General features: G+C 39.5%; 1 protein-coding gene across 1 annotated transcript in view; it reads left to right on the forward strand.

Moving 5' to 3' along the window:
* Positions 1-18637, forward strand: part of LOC103176348 (IQ domain-containing protein J) — an 87044-nt gene extending 68407 nt beyond the window's left edge. Inside the window, exons 3-5 of the mRNA XM_042339252.1 lie at positions 13895-13959; positions 14121-14201; positions 18436-18637. Of these exons, the coding sequence (XP_042195186.1) occupies positions 13895-13959; positions 14121-14201; positions 18436-18637 (348 nt within the window). The remainder of the gene's footprint in view (positions 1-13894; positions 13960-14120; positions 14202-18435) is intronic.
* The last annotated feature ends 450 nt before the right edge of the window (positions 18638-19087 follow it).

The raw sequence follows: 19087 nt of genomic DNA on the forward strand, positions 1-19087 counted from the left end.
GGTGATTGATGTCTGACGGCCGGCAAATCTGGCAGAGGGCAAAGCTGACCTGAAAGATTTACAGTATGTACTGGGTACAGGTCACTTAAAACAAGGTTTATTTTTTAAACTGAGAACCTTGATTGAACAGCCTTGGCTCACGTGAGAGTAGCAAGGCAACAAGATCAATAAAGAAGTAATGGTGATGCTGCTGATCTTGGACGTTTAAAGCTCATAAGATGTATGAGGATGAAAAGACTGAGGCAAGTCCTGCTACATGTTTGAGGTCTGGAGAAACATAACATAACATGTAGGAGCAGGAGTAGGCCATTCGGCCCTTCGAGCCTGCCCCGCCATTCAATCATGGCTGATCTTCGAATCTAACTCCAGCTGATAACCTAACCCTGCCTTATCACCATATCCCTTAATCCCTTTTGCAATATCCTTTGTATTCAAATCCCTCCACTCCTCTGCATCCCCCGACCTCTCTGACCTCCTCTCTCCTCAAAACAGTGGCCATTGCCTTCTTTCCTCCGGGTCCGGCCTCCTCCTTGTCCCCCGAGTCCTCCGCTCCACCCTCGGCGACCACTATGCCCCGAGGCTCTGGAACTCCCTTCCTCACTCCCTTTTCTCTTTGACCGTGCCTTCAGCTCCCCTCTCGACTCTCTTCCCCCTCCTCGCTCCCTCCCTTCCCTCCCCTCACCCTGACCATTTCCCTCCTCCTTGCTCCCTCCCTTCCCTCCCCTCACCCTGACCATTTCCCCCCTCCTCGCTCCCTCCCTTCCCTCCCCTCACCATTTCCCCCCTGCTCGGGTCATGACCCAACTGTGCAGCGCCTTGGGACGTCCTCCTGACGTGAAAGGCGCTTTATAAATGGAATCTTGTTGTTGTTGTTGTTGTTTCCCTCGCCCCCTCTCTTCCTATTTTCAGGTCTCTGCTGAAGACCTTTCTTTTCGACCGCGCCTTTGGTCACCTTCCCCCCCCTCCCCCCGGCTCAGCCCCGGGATCCGTTACTGTGAAGCGCTCTGAGACGCCGTCCGGCGCGGAGGACGCAATATAAATACAAGTTATTGTTGTCGTTAATGATGCAAAACAAAGTGGGGGGGTTGCAACAAAGCAGGGAAACAGAGGCGTCAATTCCGCAGAACAGAAACAATGAGTTACAGCAGGAAACAGTGCGCTGAAAGAATACTATCACTTGAACACTGATGTTTTTAATCCAAGGGGCAACGTCAGTTGATTGGTTTACAATCCATTGGTTTCCACAAGCATTTGTTTTTTTATTTCTGCTTTGGCCTCCAGTGAAATACAAGTACACTTTCACGCAATTAAGAGCTCTGCTGCAGTAATTAGGACTCACAAGGTGGCGTGACCAAGTCAAGTACTAGCCTGACTAAGCTGCGACTCTTAGACTTTTCTAATGATCACAAGGTGTCACATATATTATTATATATATTATGCAGAAATTATTGCAGTGTTACAGTGGGCTGCACAATTAGAACAATGATTAATTGATAGGTGTCTGAACCGCATTGGGCTTTTGAGTCCAAGTAATTCATACACAAATTACTATATTTTCCAATAAGAATGAATTATTCTTTGTCAAGGCGTGAATTATTGAACTGATTTGCCAGTTGCTTGAATGATGTTCAGTGCTGAATGCTGTAATGATATTTTGTATTGCTATTTGCTGTGGATATTGCTGTGCACAAATTGGCTGCTGTGTTTGCCTACAAGTACACAGCCACCATACACTTTGAGAGATCACAACAAAATAAAGTTCAGGTTGTGGAAGATGAGGTGCAGTTGATGGGAGGGTGATGGGGGAGTGGGTGATGGGTTGAGGATAAAGTTGAACTAAAGTGCAGCAGAGTGGTAGAGATAGATATTAACAGGTGGTTACATGCTTTGGGCGGATGGTATACGGTGTGTGAGTAACATAGGTAATGTTGTATAAAGATAAGGGTGTTTGAATCCAAGAATTTAATTAGTTTTGTTGCTGTTTCCTGCCATCCAGACCTGCACTTCCAGCAGTTGGGAAGACTAATTTTTACTTGATTCCCACCTTTCCAGGCACAGAGTCATTGAAACCAATTGTTCAGGAATGTCACCAGTCAGAGATGAGTTAAAGTCATCACAGACTCGCTGATGACTTAATCTGTCTGATCATGTTACAGATTGATTCTGGTATAGTATGTCTGGCAGAGTTCCACCAAACCTAGCTGCACCTTTAGCCATTGGAGAAGATCAGTGTTTTTCCTTTGAACTGCAATGAATATAATAAGTCAGTCTTATTCTTGAAAAACATTGAGAATTAATTAAATAAGTGACTTTTTTAAAAAAATTACGGAATTTGGCAGAAAATAAATCATGTCATCTCATAACCATAAAATTGTTGGAAAGTTTAAGTAAAATAAACATTAGCGCTAAAAGAAAAATGCTGATTATATGGTTACTTACCCCCAAATGCACATGAATCTCTCGGTCGGGCTGCTTAATGAGTTGTGTTGTACTCTTGGGTAGATTTAAGGTTCTGCACTGGATCATTTATAAAGAAACGATAAATTCTAGTAATTGAATTAGCGAGATAGAGATATGTTCAATAAAGAAGACAGAGGAAATGCCATTAATACGTCCTGGTGTACTCTTGTTCCACTTTGTGCTCAAAAAATAAATTGCTTTATGATATAGTGTACAGTCCGCTGTGTCAGCAAGGCAGGCCAATCTGGGGACCTTTTGAGAGGGAAATAGTTTCTGACCCTGTTCAATGCGTCTTTCTCGGGAAGAATGGACGGAAAAAGAATAGTTGAAAAATGTACCATTTTTAAACGAAAACTAAGCCCGTGACGTGACTAAAAAGATTAATCGCTATAGAGCACTGCATTGAGGCCGTTCGGTTTGCAATTGCGGAACACATAACAAATCTTTTCCCTCTCAAGAGGCAAAATGCTGCAGATGCTGGAAATCTGAAATAAAATGAAACACTCAGCGGGTCAGGCAGCATCTATGGAGAGAGGAAAGTGAGTTAACATTTCAGGTCGATGAAGTTTCGTCAGATTGTTGTTTAAGTAATTCCAGCATTGTCGCAGATACCCCAATGAGATCAGAGGACTCAGATGAGGCCGGATATTGAACAAGGAAGATTCCTAATCTATTTGCTTAAGTACCAGGCCAGGTACTACATTTTACCCACTGAACTACTTGGGGGAAATTCAATAAAACATTTCAGTGGAACAGGTATATGGAACAGCCATTAGGCTAATCAACAACAACAACAACAACAACAACATGGTTGCATTTATAGAGCGCCTTTCACGTCGGGAGGACGTCCCAAGGCGCTGGACAGTTGGGTCAGGACCCGAGCAGGGGGGTGAATGGTCAGGGTGAGGGGAGGGAAGGGAGGGAGCGAGGAGGGGGTAGAGAGTCGAGAGGAGAGCTGAAGGCACTCAACACTCTTGGATGCATTGTAATAAGGATTGAACATTATTATTGCAGGATTTAAATTCACTGTCAGTGAACAAGCTACATTAAACATTTGTACATCATGTTTGAACAAAGCACATCAAAATTAATGCATGCAATTTTTAGATATTAGTGAAGGAGAGAAAATCATATCCAGTGCTATCTTTCAAACCTATTTAAAATAAATCCTGTGAAGCACTTTGAGATGTTTCAATGACATGTTATGCCTTTTTATCAAATTACTTATTATTAAAATAATCTCGTACAAAATAAATCAATTCAGATTGCGCAAAATTAATTTCACGGCTTCCTAAATCAGCCTCAATGTGAATCGATAGATAAAATGATACACAAATGATACGAAAATCACCAAATAAAAAAATGTAACTAAGTCAGGCAAGAAAAACAGCCACCGAAGGGTTTTACATGGATTATCACAGCTGTTTTCGGCTGTCTGGCTACGCCTCCTGTTTCGCCCTCTTGCCCTCCATTCCACCATGGGTGGTCGTGCCTTCAGCCGCTACGCCCCCAAAACTCTGGAACTCTCTCCCTCAGTCCCTCCGCCTTACCCCCTCGCTCCCCATTTTCGAATCCCGCCTAAAGACCTTCCTTTTTGATCGTGCTTACGGTTACCTCCCCCCCTCCCTCCCTCTCCACCCCCGGCTCGTTGTCAGACCCCATCACTGCGAAGCACTCCGGGACACTACCTTGCATTTTTTTATACCACTCGTTTTCATATCCTTGAATATTTCACAGGGTGAGCCCTGTGTTCAGTCTAGACTGTTATGTAAGGCATGAGCTACTGTCCTATTATTAGAAGAGGCTATTCATATTTCTTCTGTTGACCTTCTTAAACGCCAAGTCTTCGTTTTTCTGAACTGATATTTTTTTATCTTCAAAGGGTATTCTGGATAGAAATGAGTAAACTGCACAAAAGTGACGCAAACGTCCGAACAATAGTAAATATAATGTAAGATCAAAGCAAGTCCAGATGTATTTACTTCTATTGTAAAATTAAGTGCTAAAGGACTTCTTCCAGCTTTTGGAAATCAAATCCTATTAATTTTGGAATAAATTATCATTAAATGTCGCACTAAATTTTATCTGGATGGATTTCACAAGTTATTATATTTGAGAGCAAATTCTCACCCGAATTTTGGAGTTCAACAAGGCAATGGTAATATGAGTTACAGAACCTATGAATAATTAAAATGAATTTAAATCTCTCAGTACTTTCTCATGAGTTTGAACGGATTGTGCTTGCAAAAAGGAGCAGATTGGAATAAATTGTAAAAGGGAATTAATTAACTTATTTAAGAGACGTGATTGCATTATAAAATCTTTTAAATTAACTCCATAAATATCAAATGCCCATGATATTGATTTTGAATTCCTGGGGTCGAACCTTGGAATCATGTGATGTGATGGGAGGGAGACATTTTATAACAGTAGTTAATTTAAGATGGAAAATCTGCTTTATCAGTCCATTGGTACTGCACTTTTATGTGAGATATTCTGGTTTTCTACCAGTTGATTTAGGTTCCGTGTTGAGATCTGATTTACTAGTGTCAGCAATACGACCAGAGCTTCAATACAAACCTCCGTGCTTTATTAAATGCCTGACTGACCATAAATTTGGATGTGATTGCAGGAGATATAGTGCGTAAATTGGCGTTTTATTTGTTGTATTAAAGCGATGCAACCCATTCAAGAGTAAATCAGAGAAATGCCTTGAACTAAAAGAGACACATTTTACAACCACAGTTTCGGTTTATGACCTCAGTGTTGATGAGTCAGGTACTTTCACAAGTTTCAATTCCCTCGGATAATTCTAGTTGTAAATGCCAACGCAAGTTTGGACAAAGTAATATGTTGTGGGATTTAGGTTTGCTCTCTGATTCCTCACGTGGTAAAAATTGTGGTCACATCCATGCTTTCTTCACGCTAAATTTGTTGATGCATTGCAGATACCTCATTTGCAAGGATGGAGTGATAGACCCTACATTACTTTCCCGCATCTACTAACAGTGATATAAGAGGCGTTCTGCTGGTAAACCTCCAGACACTCCATTAAGCATCTTGTACACCTTTTTATAAGTTCCTTTCCGAGACGTCTCTTTTCAAGGCTGAAGAGCCCCAGTTTATCTCATTATTCTTCCTAGCTGTGTGGGAGTTTTACATTTTTCTATGCATTATATGAAACGTGTGTGCGTTTATCCAGTGATAGATTAAAAAATAAATCCGCGTATTGGGCCCAAAATCATTTGTTGCTGATCCCGTGAGTTTGCTGACGACAACACGACTCTGATCGAAAGTCTACATTCTGCCATGCCCTTCATTTTCGATGCAAAGAGCGGGCACCTGCTATATTGTGCAATACAGTAGCCAATAAAATCTGTCAAAAAACAAAATCGTTATTTGAATATATTGCCGAATTTTCTGACCTTGAATCGAAAACTGTAATTTTAATGGTGCGTGGGAACATTTCACTTTTTCCATTATTGAAAGCTAACCACTATAACGAGGCACAAGGCAGTCACACTTCTGCCCATTACAGGAGACGAATTTAAACAAAGTGATATAATCGTTCAAGCGAGAATGCAATTTTCAACATCGAGCCTGAAAAAAATTAATTTGGATGTTTTCAAAGTTGATTTTTCAGAACCATTACGGAGCTTACGATCAACTTCCCTGCCGTTTCTGATGGTTGCAATTAAACCCTATTAAAATGGATGATTTGGCTTCTTAGACGCGAGTAGTTGGGAAGAATTTTGACAATGACAAGGCTGCCTGGATGTTGATTTTAATCTGTTATCCTTGTTTTGATATGACACAGACATGACTTGCATCGCTATTGACACTGACGTGTGGATGTGAGTTCAAATGGGACCTGACAATGGGGTAGAAGATTCTATAGAAGTGAGAATTAACCTGTTGCAAACCCACTGTTTCGGTGGAATTTTCATACGTTCCCTTCTGCCACATGGGGCAATGTTAATATAGACAGAGGCGTAAATGGGCATTTGAATATTTAGATATTCAGATCTGCCGTTTAGTTAGAGGAGACTATTCCCTCAAATGAGAAGATGCATTGACTCATTACCATTTATAACATTTTCAAAAACTTTTCTTTTCCTTATTTTTCCTTATTACGTAGACTCTGTGGATACTGTCCTCTTCAACATACCTGCCTGTTGGCCATGTCCTAGTTGAAGATAAGTTCCCTAGCTTTCTTTGGCTTTTTATATGTATCAATTTCTGATCTTTCTGACCTCTCCCCATTTCAAGTCCGATTTGGAATCCTGTTTACAATGCGCAGACGCCATGAAGCTGCATTGCTTAACGTGCTCCGGGCGCTACTCCGCGTGAAGGACGCCATATAAACACAAGTTGTTGTTGTTGCGCTCCGCCAAAATTGACTGCTGTGTTCGCCTACAAATACATAATTATTCTACTTTACAGTCATTCCTTGTGAAGTGCTTTGAGATGCCTTGATGATGTGATAAGGCACCATAACAAATGCACGACTTATTATTATTATAAAGTAATTTGTGAGTGAATTATATTTAAAAGCAGCGCTGAGGACCCTTGAGATACGCAGTTTCATCCTCATCAACATGTATTCAATCTGAAACAAACTGCTTCAAACCCCCATGAAAGAAAATTTACATTTACATAAATATATACATGATGGCAATGTCCAGATTAATAATTTCAGAAGGTGCCTTTATGTTAATGGGGACATATTAGCAGAATGTGATTACTTCCGACACGTAAGACATTTCTTAACAAAATGAATATTTATTAATTGGAAAATGTGGATAATGTAAGTTTTCAAGCACTTGGGAATGTTAGGAAGTAATTTATTGAAAAATTACTGGATGAAAGTGAGAAATCATGTGAGCGAAATCTCTTTATATGAAAAATGAGTTTTCTTTAGGAGGTTGGGAGGAAATCTTATTATGTAAACTGCAATGAGCTCAATGTCTTGTGCACACATTGCAGTCCAGAGAATTTTTTTCTCTCACAAAGTAATATGAAATTATAAATAACAATATAAATAAGCAATTTTCCCGTTACGGTAGGTTCCCTTTTTTATTATTACAGCTTTACCACTTTCACCGTGAATCCAATTAATTTACTGTTTTAGCCACGCAATGCATTTTTGCTAATGTCTGAATTCCGTTCTCCCATAGAGCCAGCAACCTGGAACACAGTGCGATTATCGGACGCCGCAAGCAGTTCGCATGAGGTTATTTGTTACCTTTTCCTTGGTTCTGATGCTTCATGGTAGCATAGAAACAGGAGGAGGCCATTCAGCCCCTTGAGCCTGTTCCGCCATTCTATAAGATTGTGGCTGATCTGTACCTCAACTCCAATTCCCCGCCATTGCCCCATTCCCTTGATACCCTGACCTACTAAATCTGATACTTCGCTCCCACATTCAATTTCAAGGAACCCGTATCAACAAAAAACAGGGTCGAGATAAGAATGGGAAACTGGATGCATTATTTTTGTGACAGGTTGAAGTGACTATGCCTGTGGCAATAATCTTTCATAAGAAGGAAGTGCTCAGTTTTATCTATGATGCTAGTGCCCCAAAGTCACTTTGAGATCCATCTTTTATCGCGAAATAGTGTTGTCAAAGTGTGCATCAATTATTGAAATAGTAATTTGATCTTCACCCCAATATTTAAAAATTAATTTTCAATTTTAGCTGAGCAGCCACTGCCGATTCAAGGTTAGCATTAAGTGAGGTGACAGGAAATCAGCCTTGGAAGGATGAGATGCACAACTTAGTCTGTTTGGACGTAGATAAAGAATCTGTATAAAGGGATGCCAGATTATTCACAATGTTTGCTTCATTTTGGTCAGCAACACTTTTCAAACCTACGCTGCCAAAATATGCTTGAAATTACTTCTTTTAGAATTGAGCATACCGACATTCATATGACTGAACTATGATGTGTCAGGGAAAATGATTAAAAACATTGGCATTGTAAAAATACGTCAAAGAAAAGAAACAACCAAAGCAAATCTTGTTGAGTACCCTATCTTCCAAGTCCTATTCAGGCATCCAGTTTAACCCGCTTTACATTTGTTCAACCTCAAAGCATCTCTTTCCTACTGAATCTGGAATTTAGGGATCTATCTATTTCTCCTTTGAATGCTTCAATGGTGTCATTATTTACACACTGGAGTGGAATTGCATGAATTCCCTTAAACGAAGTTGTGTGTTAATCACCCGAAAGCCTTCCTTTCCCGCATGTAAAAATGGAAAGGAACCACAAAAGAACAGAATTACTTGGTCCAGTACAAATGAAGCATTAGAACCTGATTAAAATGAATCCAAATGCATTAGGTATTAGGGGAATAATACCAAAGATTAACATAAACTAGCAGACCATTCCGATATCTGAGCTGCTCAAGCCAGATACGTATGCATTTTACTTGAATCCCAGTTGAGAATAAATTCCATTTTCCACATTGATGAGCATTCCATCAGCACGGTTGATATCACTGAAAGGATTTCTTTTTCCTTCGGTTCAGTAAAAAAAAATCATGCTGGTTCCTATAAAATGTGACGGCTAATTGCCAAGGCACGGTTGGCAGGTGACGACCTATTCTGCCTTCCTACGTTTGAGTGCTGCTGTTTATTCGGCCAATCTTCTGTAAAATTGTTGTCCCATCTCTCCAGTGCATAGTTGAACCCTCTTCACAAAAGCACTTTGCAATGATATGACTCGTGTCCAATCTGAAATGGTCTTTGGAATTGCATGAGCCAGCTGTGCTGGAGCTCTCTAATCAAGGTTTCAGTTGCATGACCAAAATGTCTGTGGAAATAATGTATTCCAATTAATGTAGCCGGTCTGTAATAAGAATGCATGATGCTGCATAACAATTTCTGATACATCCAAAGCGTAAAAAGCGTTCGCACTAATGCCTCGCAATATTTCAACTAAGTGATTAAATTAGCAGCCAAAATACAGTTCAAAATTCATACGCAATACCCTTCCATCCCTCTAAATCTGATTCCGAGTACTATAAATTCTTGACAGTGCTCGGCACATTTCAGAAAACAGCTGTGTTGTAAATCAAAACGCAGTAAATCTGTATCAAAATGCCCAGGCACCAATGATCGATGCTTGCAAACATGAAGACAACAGATAAATGCAGAATAAATTGGTACCTAAGAAGTTAGCTGGTGGTTGTCTTGAAAAGCTCTAATTCATAAACCAAAAGTGTTATTGGTTTATTCAGAAGGTGGGTGGAAGTGATCCCTTTTTATCTCTGTTTTTCAAGTGAAAGCAAAACTTTTTTTTCCTATTTCTAAGGACAAAAAAAATTGTTTTTTTTTTTGCTTCGCAATGAAACAGTTTAAAATGTAAAGCATGGTACGACTCGGGAACAAACAAAATAACAACAACCTCTGATAATGCTGAAGAATAAAACCCTATAGATTGTCAGCTATGGTACCCCATGTAACAACAAAAATATACACGATATAGGATGACCAAAAAGTCATGATACCATTACAGTGTCGAATAAATCTTAAAGAAATGATAATTTTTTTTAGACAATAGGGTAGCTGAAAAATAAGACTTTTTGGTCACCCTGTATATATAACAACAGTATAGCCACAAAACACCTTAAACAAGGAGAGGGAGAGAAGGGCAATCTGTATTAAATGCAATACGTTTTGAGTTGGAGGGAGATGTTCTTTGAGATCAGGTCCAAACATTCCGTAGTTCAAGGATCATATAAAAATCCTATACTTTCTTCAGGCCTGTGCTTCCCAAACCCCACTGTCTCTCAAATATTTTCCATTGCCTTCCATTGCCTTATTCCATCTGCATAATCTTCTGCAGCCTTCTACACCAGTCCTTGCTCTGCCCTTCTTTGCTGCTTATGTCCCGCTCTCTCTGCTCTACCATTAGTCAGCCCTTGTCCTGTTAGAGTCTTGTAGCTCAGTGGTTAGAGCACTCGCCTCACAAGGGAGACCTGGCAGGGTGAAACCTTGGGCAAGTATCCTTACTCCACATGCCTGATAATAATCCCTCAAGAAAAAATAGACAATAATAAATTGGTCACTTTAATCCACGACTGTTTGTGGGACGCTGCTGTGCGCAATTGGCTGCTGCATTTTGCCCACAAATATACAGTGAAATCACTTTACAATATATTCTGTGAAGCACTTTGAGACATCTAGAAAACATGAAAAGCGCTATATCAAATGCAAGGATTTTTTTTTAACATTTAAGTTCTCTGGAACTCATCCAAACCTCCACCTTTTGCCTGTAAAATAGCCACTTGTTACTTGACACACAGAGACTGTTCAGTAATGCAGCTAATGATCATCACAGAAGGTATTTACTGTATAAAATAGAACTTAATTAGGATAGAGTATCACTCCTAGGAATTTAATGGATTTATAAGATGCTCTCATGGTTTATGACCTGTTCACTATTTTTTGACAATGTTTCAGTGCCAGGATCCATGTCTGTGCATATTTTGATGTTAAGAGGGTAACCCTTCTATCGTAAGCCATTAAAATGAGACTGTCACAACAGCTCGGAGAAATGAAACTTGGTGCTTGAATTATGTAACTCGCCCTTGATAAAAGCAATTCACTCAAAGTATTTTACCATTTGCTTGGCTGCTCCTTAATAGAAATCCAATATGATTTGTAGTTTCCTTAGCAGTCAAATAAATATTCAATTTCTTGAAGTCTTTGTTTTATAATTACAATGGTGACATTTACATTAACAGTGGTTGATAAATTTCTGCAGCCTATCAGTTACTTACATCATACTATCTGCATATTTTTGGTGACTGCTTTTAGTTGTGATATAATTCTTAACCTTTAACGGGTATGGTGTATCAACATTATCAAATGCCCTAGTGTCAAGCGCTTTACAATTTTGTCCTCCTGACGTGAAAGGCACTGAATGAAATGTAATTTGTGTTGTACAGCATAATTGAAAGTTAGAAGCATTAGAACCAATATTGAGACATCATTGCAGTTTGTAGTTTCCTGGTTTGGGTTAGGAACTGATCTCAGATTGTACAGGGTGACCAAAAAGTCATGATACAATTACAATGTCTAATAAGTCTTAAAGAAATAATGATATTTTGGGTGTTTTTTGGGTAATAGGGTACTTATCATGACTTTTTGGCCACCCTTTACTGGCTGTTTCTTATCTGCACCATTTTCTCATGGGCTGATGAACCATCAGAGAATTATTACATTGCATTTGACACCGTTCAGGATTCAATATTTACAAATCTGCATTTAAGACCCCAGTCTTCCATACTCTTGATATTTATGCACAGGAATCTGTCTTGCTGATGATAAAGATATTATATTGTGGAATAATTGTGTGGCATATTGGATTCACTAGTATATTTTATATCCATTATAAATATAAAATATGTACCTGTAAAGCGTGTTTACAGAATTTTCTTTTTGAAATTTATGAACCTATCAGATCTAACATAAAAATAATGATGAGGTGCTCTACCAGCAAATGCCAACCTTTTATTCAAAACCTCGTATAAGTATACTGCTTTGTGATGCGGAACCCAACAAATATTTTAGTATCTTTTGAGAGAGAGATATGGGAGGCACATTCATCAGTATCAAATCAGTCCGCTTTGATTGACTGTCTTGTGATTGAGCTTCATGCACTGAGAGCTACTTTCGATCAAAATGGTGAAAGTTTGAAGTTGTAACGTAAACCTGTTCATCGTTATTGTGTAAACTCTAAATACCGAGGAGGTTGACACTTTTTGGATTCCAAATGTAACCAGCATAGAAAATATCAGTGCTTATGAGCTATCATTACTAGGTGGCGGAATGGAATGGAATGAACCTTTAATATAAAAAAGTAATATATAGTGGGCTTTTTGATTTCTGAATAACGCATAAGTACATTCTCATTCAAAAGACAGTGGAGTGTGTAGGATAATCTGAGGGTTTAGCGTGTGAGAGAACATTCGCCTCCAAGAATGTTACCAACTTAGTCAGAAGGTTATGTAAACCTTTTTGCCGACTATTGAAGCCCTTTCAAAAATATGTTCACCCTAGAAGTAAATGTTATTATTTACACAGAGAGAGAGAGATTAAGAGGCTTTAGGTCATGTACACAGTCAAAAAGGAGCACAGATGCCTAAGTACTTATGATTTTTAAAAAAATCATTGAATCCTATTAATCAGTGCATAGATTTATATATCACAACAGCTGAGATATTGTAAACTCTACTTACAAAATACAATTTGGCCCAAGTCCAGTTTAATTTCCTTAATTTATGGTCTGCTTCAGCTAGTTTATTTGTGGTACAGTTTCAAATGCATTTCTGAAAGCACCGATCAGGGAAAAAACAGCTTCACAACCTGTCGTTCATGACATTTTAAAATGTATTTACTTTTCCCTGATGCATTAGTACTGGAGTCACAGAATCACACTTGGTTTGCGTGCACACTGCATGGCACATTCATAAATTTAGAAGCAGGAAAGGAAGCATCATTATTCAGAGCTGTGAAACTGCTGGAGTGGAATTGCTATAGATTTTCTGCTCTGTAAAATGAGCAGGAATTTATAGAAATCCAACAGATATCAGGGAAAAAAATAACACATCCTGATCTGCCATTTTAACCCCACATTGAAGTTGAGCCTATTAAAATGAAACAAAATATATAGTTTTAATGTTTCAGTTTCTTTGCTTTACATTGAATTCTATGTTTTAGAAAGGCTTTTATGAATTGAAGCAATTTGGGTTGTGTCTGAATATGTCAGGTTTAGATCATTTTAAGGCCTCAGACTCGACTCGACCCATTTCGAGTGGCTGCAGGAATGCAACAGCAAATCCTTAAACTGCTCTGAGAAACACAGAATGAACGAATGGGATGCTGGTTGCTCTAAAACCCTAGTTTTGCACGTGACAACTTCACAAGCTTGTCAGATATGCAGAGAAATTAGGTGGAAAAATATTTAAGGTGAATCAAGAGCGATCAGGATACAAAAAGCCCTGCGGGTGAATGGTGGTCGAGGCATAATCCATATTCGCTTTCAAAAGCTAACTGGATAAGTATCTAAACAGGAGTAAATTGCAGGAGTAATATGGATGAGAGAGCAGGTAATTGGGACGGAAAGAATTGCTCTTAAAAGAGCCAGCAAAGACACAATGGCCTTCTGTGTTTAAATTGCTATGGTTCTGGTGCTTTCAACCAAGTTGTTGGCTGCCAAGTGCCACAGGCACAGACAAGGTTTTCTGGTTTATTATTTGGGCAGATTTACATTGTGTCAGGGTCATACAAATGAGTGGAAAAGGAACTTGCAAAAACTGTTGTGAAAAAAATTGTTGAACCTCCCTCAGTGATTCTTCATAACTGTATCGAATAAATACGTAACCAGTTGAATAAAATGCTAATGGTTATCCTTTTTAATCTCAGGAGGAGTTGAATAGACTGGAGAACACTCTGGAGCAGGTCCATGATGGAAAATATGTGGTTCAAAAGTGAGTGTTTTGCTCAAGTATGAAGCCCTGAATTATTGAAGTTGTAAATGCAACAACAACAACAAATTACATTTACACAGTGCCTCCATTAAACAGAGAATGTAAAAAAAAAGTTTATTATTACAAACACGCATGTCATTTTTTTCCTGTCCTTTTCACAGCCATCAACTTGCGATGGATTTTGAAAATAATATTGAAAATTGTCAACTCAACATGGGAGTGCCAGAATCAAAGGCGATAATGTAAGTAACAGGATTGCCTATGATTAAGAGTAAATTAATTAAAGGGTTAATGTCACTTTAAAATTGCAGTTCCTCTAGGCTCCGAAGTCCCCAAAGCTAGAGCGCTACGGTTTTTATTTATATAATCTTTTGAGTAAGGTTGCATGAAGATATCAAGGGATTTGTGCATCCGTGAACTGACAGACGTGAGAGATTCTTGTGATATATTCACTTATGAAGTCATCGTATCAAAACAGGAAACCTAGCCTGCGGCAAAGTCCTCTGGATTTCAGGTGATAATTGAGGAACCGTAGGAATGAAATTGTTGAATTCAGTCTTAAATTTGAAGTCAGTTTTCTGCAGTACTTACAAAGAATTCACGGAAAACTGGCTTTAAAATTAAGGCTGCATCGATGAGGTCACTAAATTTTGAAATGTCAGTAAATCTAGACCCAGGTGGAACTTTACTGCTCACGTTCATTCTGAAATATCACATCCAGCTCCTCCTGTAGATTCGTATTTGCCTTGATAATTACAACAGGAGCAGTATTTTAAGAAGGACAACCTTACTCTATTCGAAACACCACCACAGGCAACGTTGCCATTTTCAGCTAAAGGACACCACTTTCAACAGATACGCTCGAAAGGCTTTTGAATTGTTTTCTTGTTTCCACACCAAATATCTCTTTATCGTGTTGCTTGTTGCTCGGAGAGATGTTCTGACCAGTTTAACTTTCCATTTACTGTCTGATCGAACTGCAGCAGGCTGGAAGTAACGTTGTATTCACACGCTGGCCCGCTCACAATGAAATGTGCTGTAGAATGAAGATAGCCATTACTGAAGCAAATCGGTTTGCTGCCACTGCAATTTTCAAAAGAAAACCAATAGACTTTTCCAACATATTTCTAACTTATCGACAGTTGTAGACAGAAATCTGTGGGACACTTGAAACGCTGCTGTCTTTATTTGCATCAACATGATGCAAATCTGCATGACTTGACTATGTGGATAGCAATATGAAGGTGAAAGGTGATAAGCCCAAGCTGAACATTGGCAATACAAAGTCACAGCTTTCCCTTGAACTAATTCCTGTGTGTCTCACCTGGAGAAATATCCATTCATGCCTGAGATTAGTATCACGCAGCAAAGATTTTAATAAATGAAGTACAGAGGATGGCTTTCCCCCACAATTTTCTCTTCATCTTCTCTCAAATGTCATGACTCCTATCCGGGGGTGATCCCATAGATCCCAATAATCCTCTACTACTTTGCCAATATGCTTCTTCTTTATGTCTGGGTCATTAAGTATCGCCAAGCTATTTAAGCACAGGGAATCCAATTGAGCCACTCCTCCTGCCACCCAGAATTGCTATATATTCCTGCGTATTATTAAATATCATTTAAAATTTATAGATTTGGTTGAATATATATGGGAAGTCCATATTTGTTTTATTTTGCACCATTTCCTGTCTCGCTGGTCAATTTCAATCAGCCATACAGTGCCACCCTCTGGTATATCCCTTAATAAGCACAAAGCCAGTGAGCACTGAAGATAAATGTGGTCCATGTACAGCGCTCGTAAGCCTTGGCGTGGGATAGACATTGACTAAACGCTGCCTCCATTTGCTTTTACAGTATTAATGGATTTACTATGGAATCCACAAATTATTAACAAAATTAAATTGCTTTTGTAAACCACCAAGACTTGCTGTTGTTGAAATACTTGATGTAAATGGCTGTCATCCATCCCCAAAATGACTTAATCAAACCACGTGCACACCTCAACTGAAATTAAGAGGATGGCCATACAGTATGGAATCCTAATGAAAATAATCACTGAACTATACCCTCAATTTATTGCTGGCTGGGGATTTGTTTTGCTGGGTGCTTTTTGCTGATCTGAATGAATCCACCAGCTCATTAGGGCAGTCTCATTAGACTGTTTGACCGTCTGCCACAGAACAGAATTAAATAGCATTGCATTTCAAATAAAACAAAGTGACTTTAAAACACAGGTGTCCGATTACACTATATGGAGACTGCATTGCATTATTAGTTAATAATTTAATAAGGTGAATAAAACTATGTAAGTTAAATTCAGTAAATTGCACCATGTGGGGACTTAATATGTGTTGCACAGGAGTTTTTACAGAATAGTTTTTATTTACAACATTTTTACACAAAGTCACATTTTTGCTACTCTTTTGTGCTTTGCTATATGGTGGAACATTGGGGGAAAGCACCTCCTCACAGCTATATAGTGTGGTAATATGCCAAGTAAGTCCAGAACCTCAGTTTAATTACAGAGAGGTATTGGCAGCAGTTTTTTTTTCCTTTCCTTTTTAGGAGACAGACTTGAAGAGCACCAGAAATGTCTGATTTATAATAATAATAACTCTTGCATTTGATAAAACGCCTTATCACGTCTTCGAGACGTCTCACAGCGCTTCACAGAATATACTGCAAAATGAATTGACTGTATATTTTGTGGGTGAAATATTTAGGAGTATTCCAAGCCTAAAAGCCTTAGCACATAGAAATGTCCGAAAACACTTAACAGAGTTTTCCCCTCCTTAATCCCAGGAAGGGTGGGGCCAATTTATCCTTGCGATGCAGCCCTGATTGGAGCCAGCAAACTCAGCAAGGACAAGGATTCAAACTCTTCAAACCTTTGGTCTGTAACCTGTAGAGCTATTTACTGTTCCATCGGGGCTGCACAATTTTTGTTATATTTCAAAGTAACTTATACAGATTGATTTGAGCTTTTTTTTGTGCACTAAGATGCTGTATCACATCCAAGTATTATTTATAGTGACTTGAGGATTGTTGAGAGGAAAAGATGTGCTTTGGCTTGAAAGAGGAAGCCAAACTTCTGGAGATGGCTTGAACACTGATCAGAGGCGGTCACAAGATCAAGGATGTCAATAGATGAAGAAATTTGCCCCGGGCTCCCTTACAGGAGCCTCCAGGGACGAACCTTGTGTTTTGTTGCTGCACGAAACTCTATGGGAATAGATCAATAAAACCTCGTCTAACAATGTCACACACAAACAAACTTGAACACTGGTGAGAATGAAATTATCAGTGCTGACACTAAGTTCAATATCTAACAGCTGATAGTGAGTATTCAGGGCTCTACTAAAGCCAGCAAAACTATAACTGCATGACTTTCACTCTGGATACCCCTGGCTCTTAGGAGAGGACAGGTACAGGATCTCTCTATTTCATCTGCTTTGCCTTTGAAATTACTCGATGGATCTATTTATGGTGAAATATTCATGTCACTGAAGACAACAATAATAAAAATAAGGTAATCATCCCTTCAAAGATAAAAATAAATAATAATCCACGACTGTTTGTGGGACACTGCTTCTCGCAATTCGCCCACAAAGTATACAGTCTAATCACTTTATAGTGTATTCTGTGAAGCGCTTTGAGACGTCTCGAAGATGTGATAAGGCGCAAAATCAATGCAACGATTATTATTATTATAACAGCACCTTGCACTTATATGGCACCCTTCATGCAGGGTAGCATCTCAAATGGGCCAACGAAACCACCAGTAACATAATCGATGTTGTCCTGCCATTAAAGACAACTGAAAATATTTGTGCAGCTTATGACAAGTGCCTACGGTAGGCTGCCAGTTCAATGGGAATATTGAATGCACTGCTCGTCTGATATGGCCAGAAACCTGTATTTACTCTCATTCATAAATGGTCCTTGAATCCCAGATTTCTCTCTGCAATGAGGCAAGCTGGAATTTCAGCTGGCCAGCCGGAAATCAGACACCAAGTCAGATAAGGCCACCGGTATCTCTTTCTCTCTCACTCCAGCTTCTGATAATGCGTTCTTCATAATACCACAAACTAGTTGTAGCCTTAATTAGACCCACATAATAGTGCCGTCCATGTAGCTGGGAAATGGCATAGTAGAATAGTTAAGGCTCCCGCTTTCAATGCGTAGTGTGGAGTTACACCAGCTCGCCAGTTTTTGAAGCTGACAACATTTAAGTAGAAGCAACATTAACTTTAAACCCTGACAGCAAAGGGAGCAAAGCAGTTGGTGGTAGTTCAAAGTGGTAGGTAGTATAACAAGAGCAAGGTTGTACAGTGCAATGATAATGTTGCGGAAATCCAAGATGAATGCGAGTTGTTGTTGTTGTTGTTGACACTTTGAGTCAGAATCTAGTGCTCCCGCTAACGAGCCCGTGTGCTAATCTTTCTCTTTGATCTTCTCCGAATGCGGCTGCAGAATTCAGCGAGCCTGGCGTGAGTATTTGCAGCGACAGGAGCCCCTCCAGCACGCTTGCATGGAGAAGCGCAGTCCATCACCGCCTTCTCTATCATCAGGGAAGATGAGCACCTCTATCAGCATGAACACCCTTTCCGATGGCAGCTCCCCTGTGAGTAGCATCCCTTGCCTTTGTTTTACTGTGTTGCCACCTGCTGGATAAAAGCCCACAGCCCGAGCGAGAGCGTTATCGAGGACAACGTTGGCTGGGCAGGGATTGTGGTCTGCGAGCATCTGCTCAGCATGTCCCTCCCTTTTCCGTGCGCTCGAAACCTTCCGGGCTTTTGCTGACCCAAACGTCGTTGTTGTTGTTGCATATTCCTAAATAATCTTTGAACGGTGAGGCTTTTTATCTCCTCCATCTCGATATTTATTTGGTTAAAAAACTGCAACTGTAGCCTTAGTTATTACTGCACACCAGCGCTGCTCGTGTAGCTGGGAAACTTCAGTGCTTCATCTGCACTTGATTCTGGAGCTCGTTCGAAATGTGTGTAAACGCAGGTTAGTTTCGGTGTCGGGAGCCATTGCTGCTGTTCTGCATCGTAACCGTAACTTGACATTGAATATGATGAAATAAAAAAAGCAGCAAACTAGAATTATAACCGTTTCATGT

The sequence above is a fragment of the Callorhinchus milii genome, unplaced genomic scaffold, assembly GCF_018977255.1.
Source record: "Callorhinchus milii isolate IMCB2004 unplaced genomic scaffold, IMCB_Cmil_1.0 Scaffold11, whole genome shotgun sequence".
Taxonomy (NCBI): domain Eukaryota; kingdom Metazoa; phylum Chordata; class Chondrichthyes; order Chimaeriformes; family Callorhinchidae; genus Callorhinchus; species Callorhinchus milii.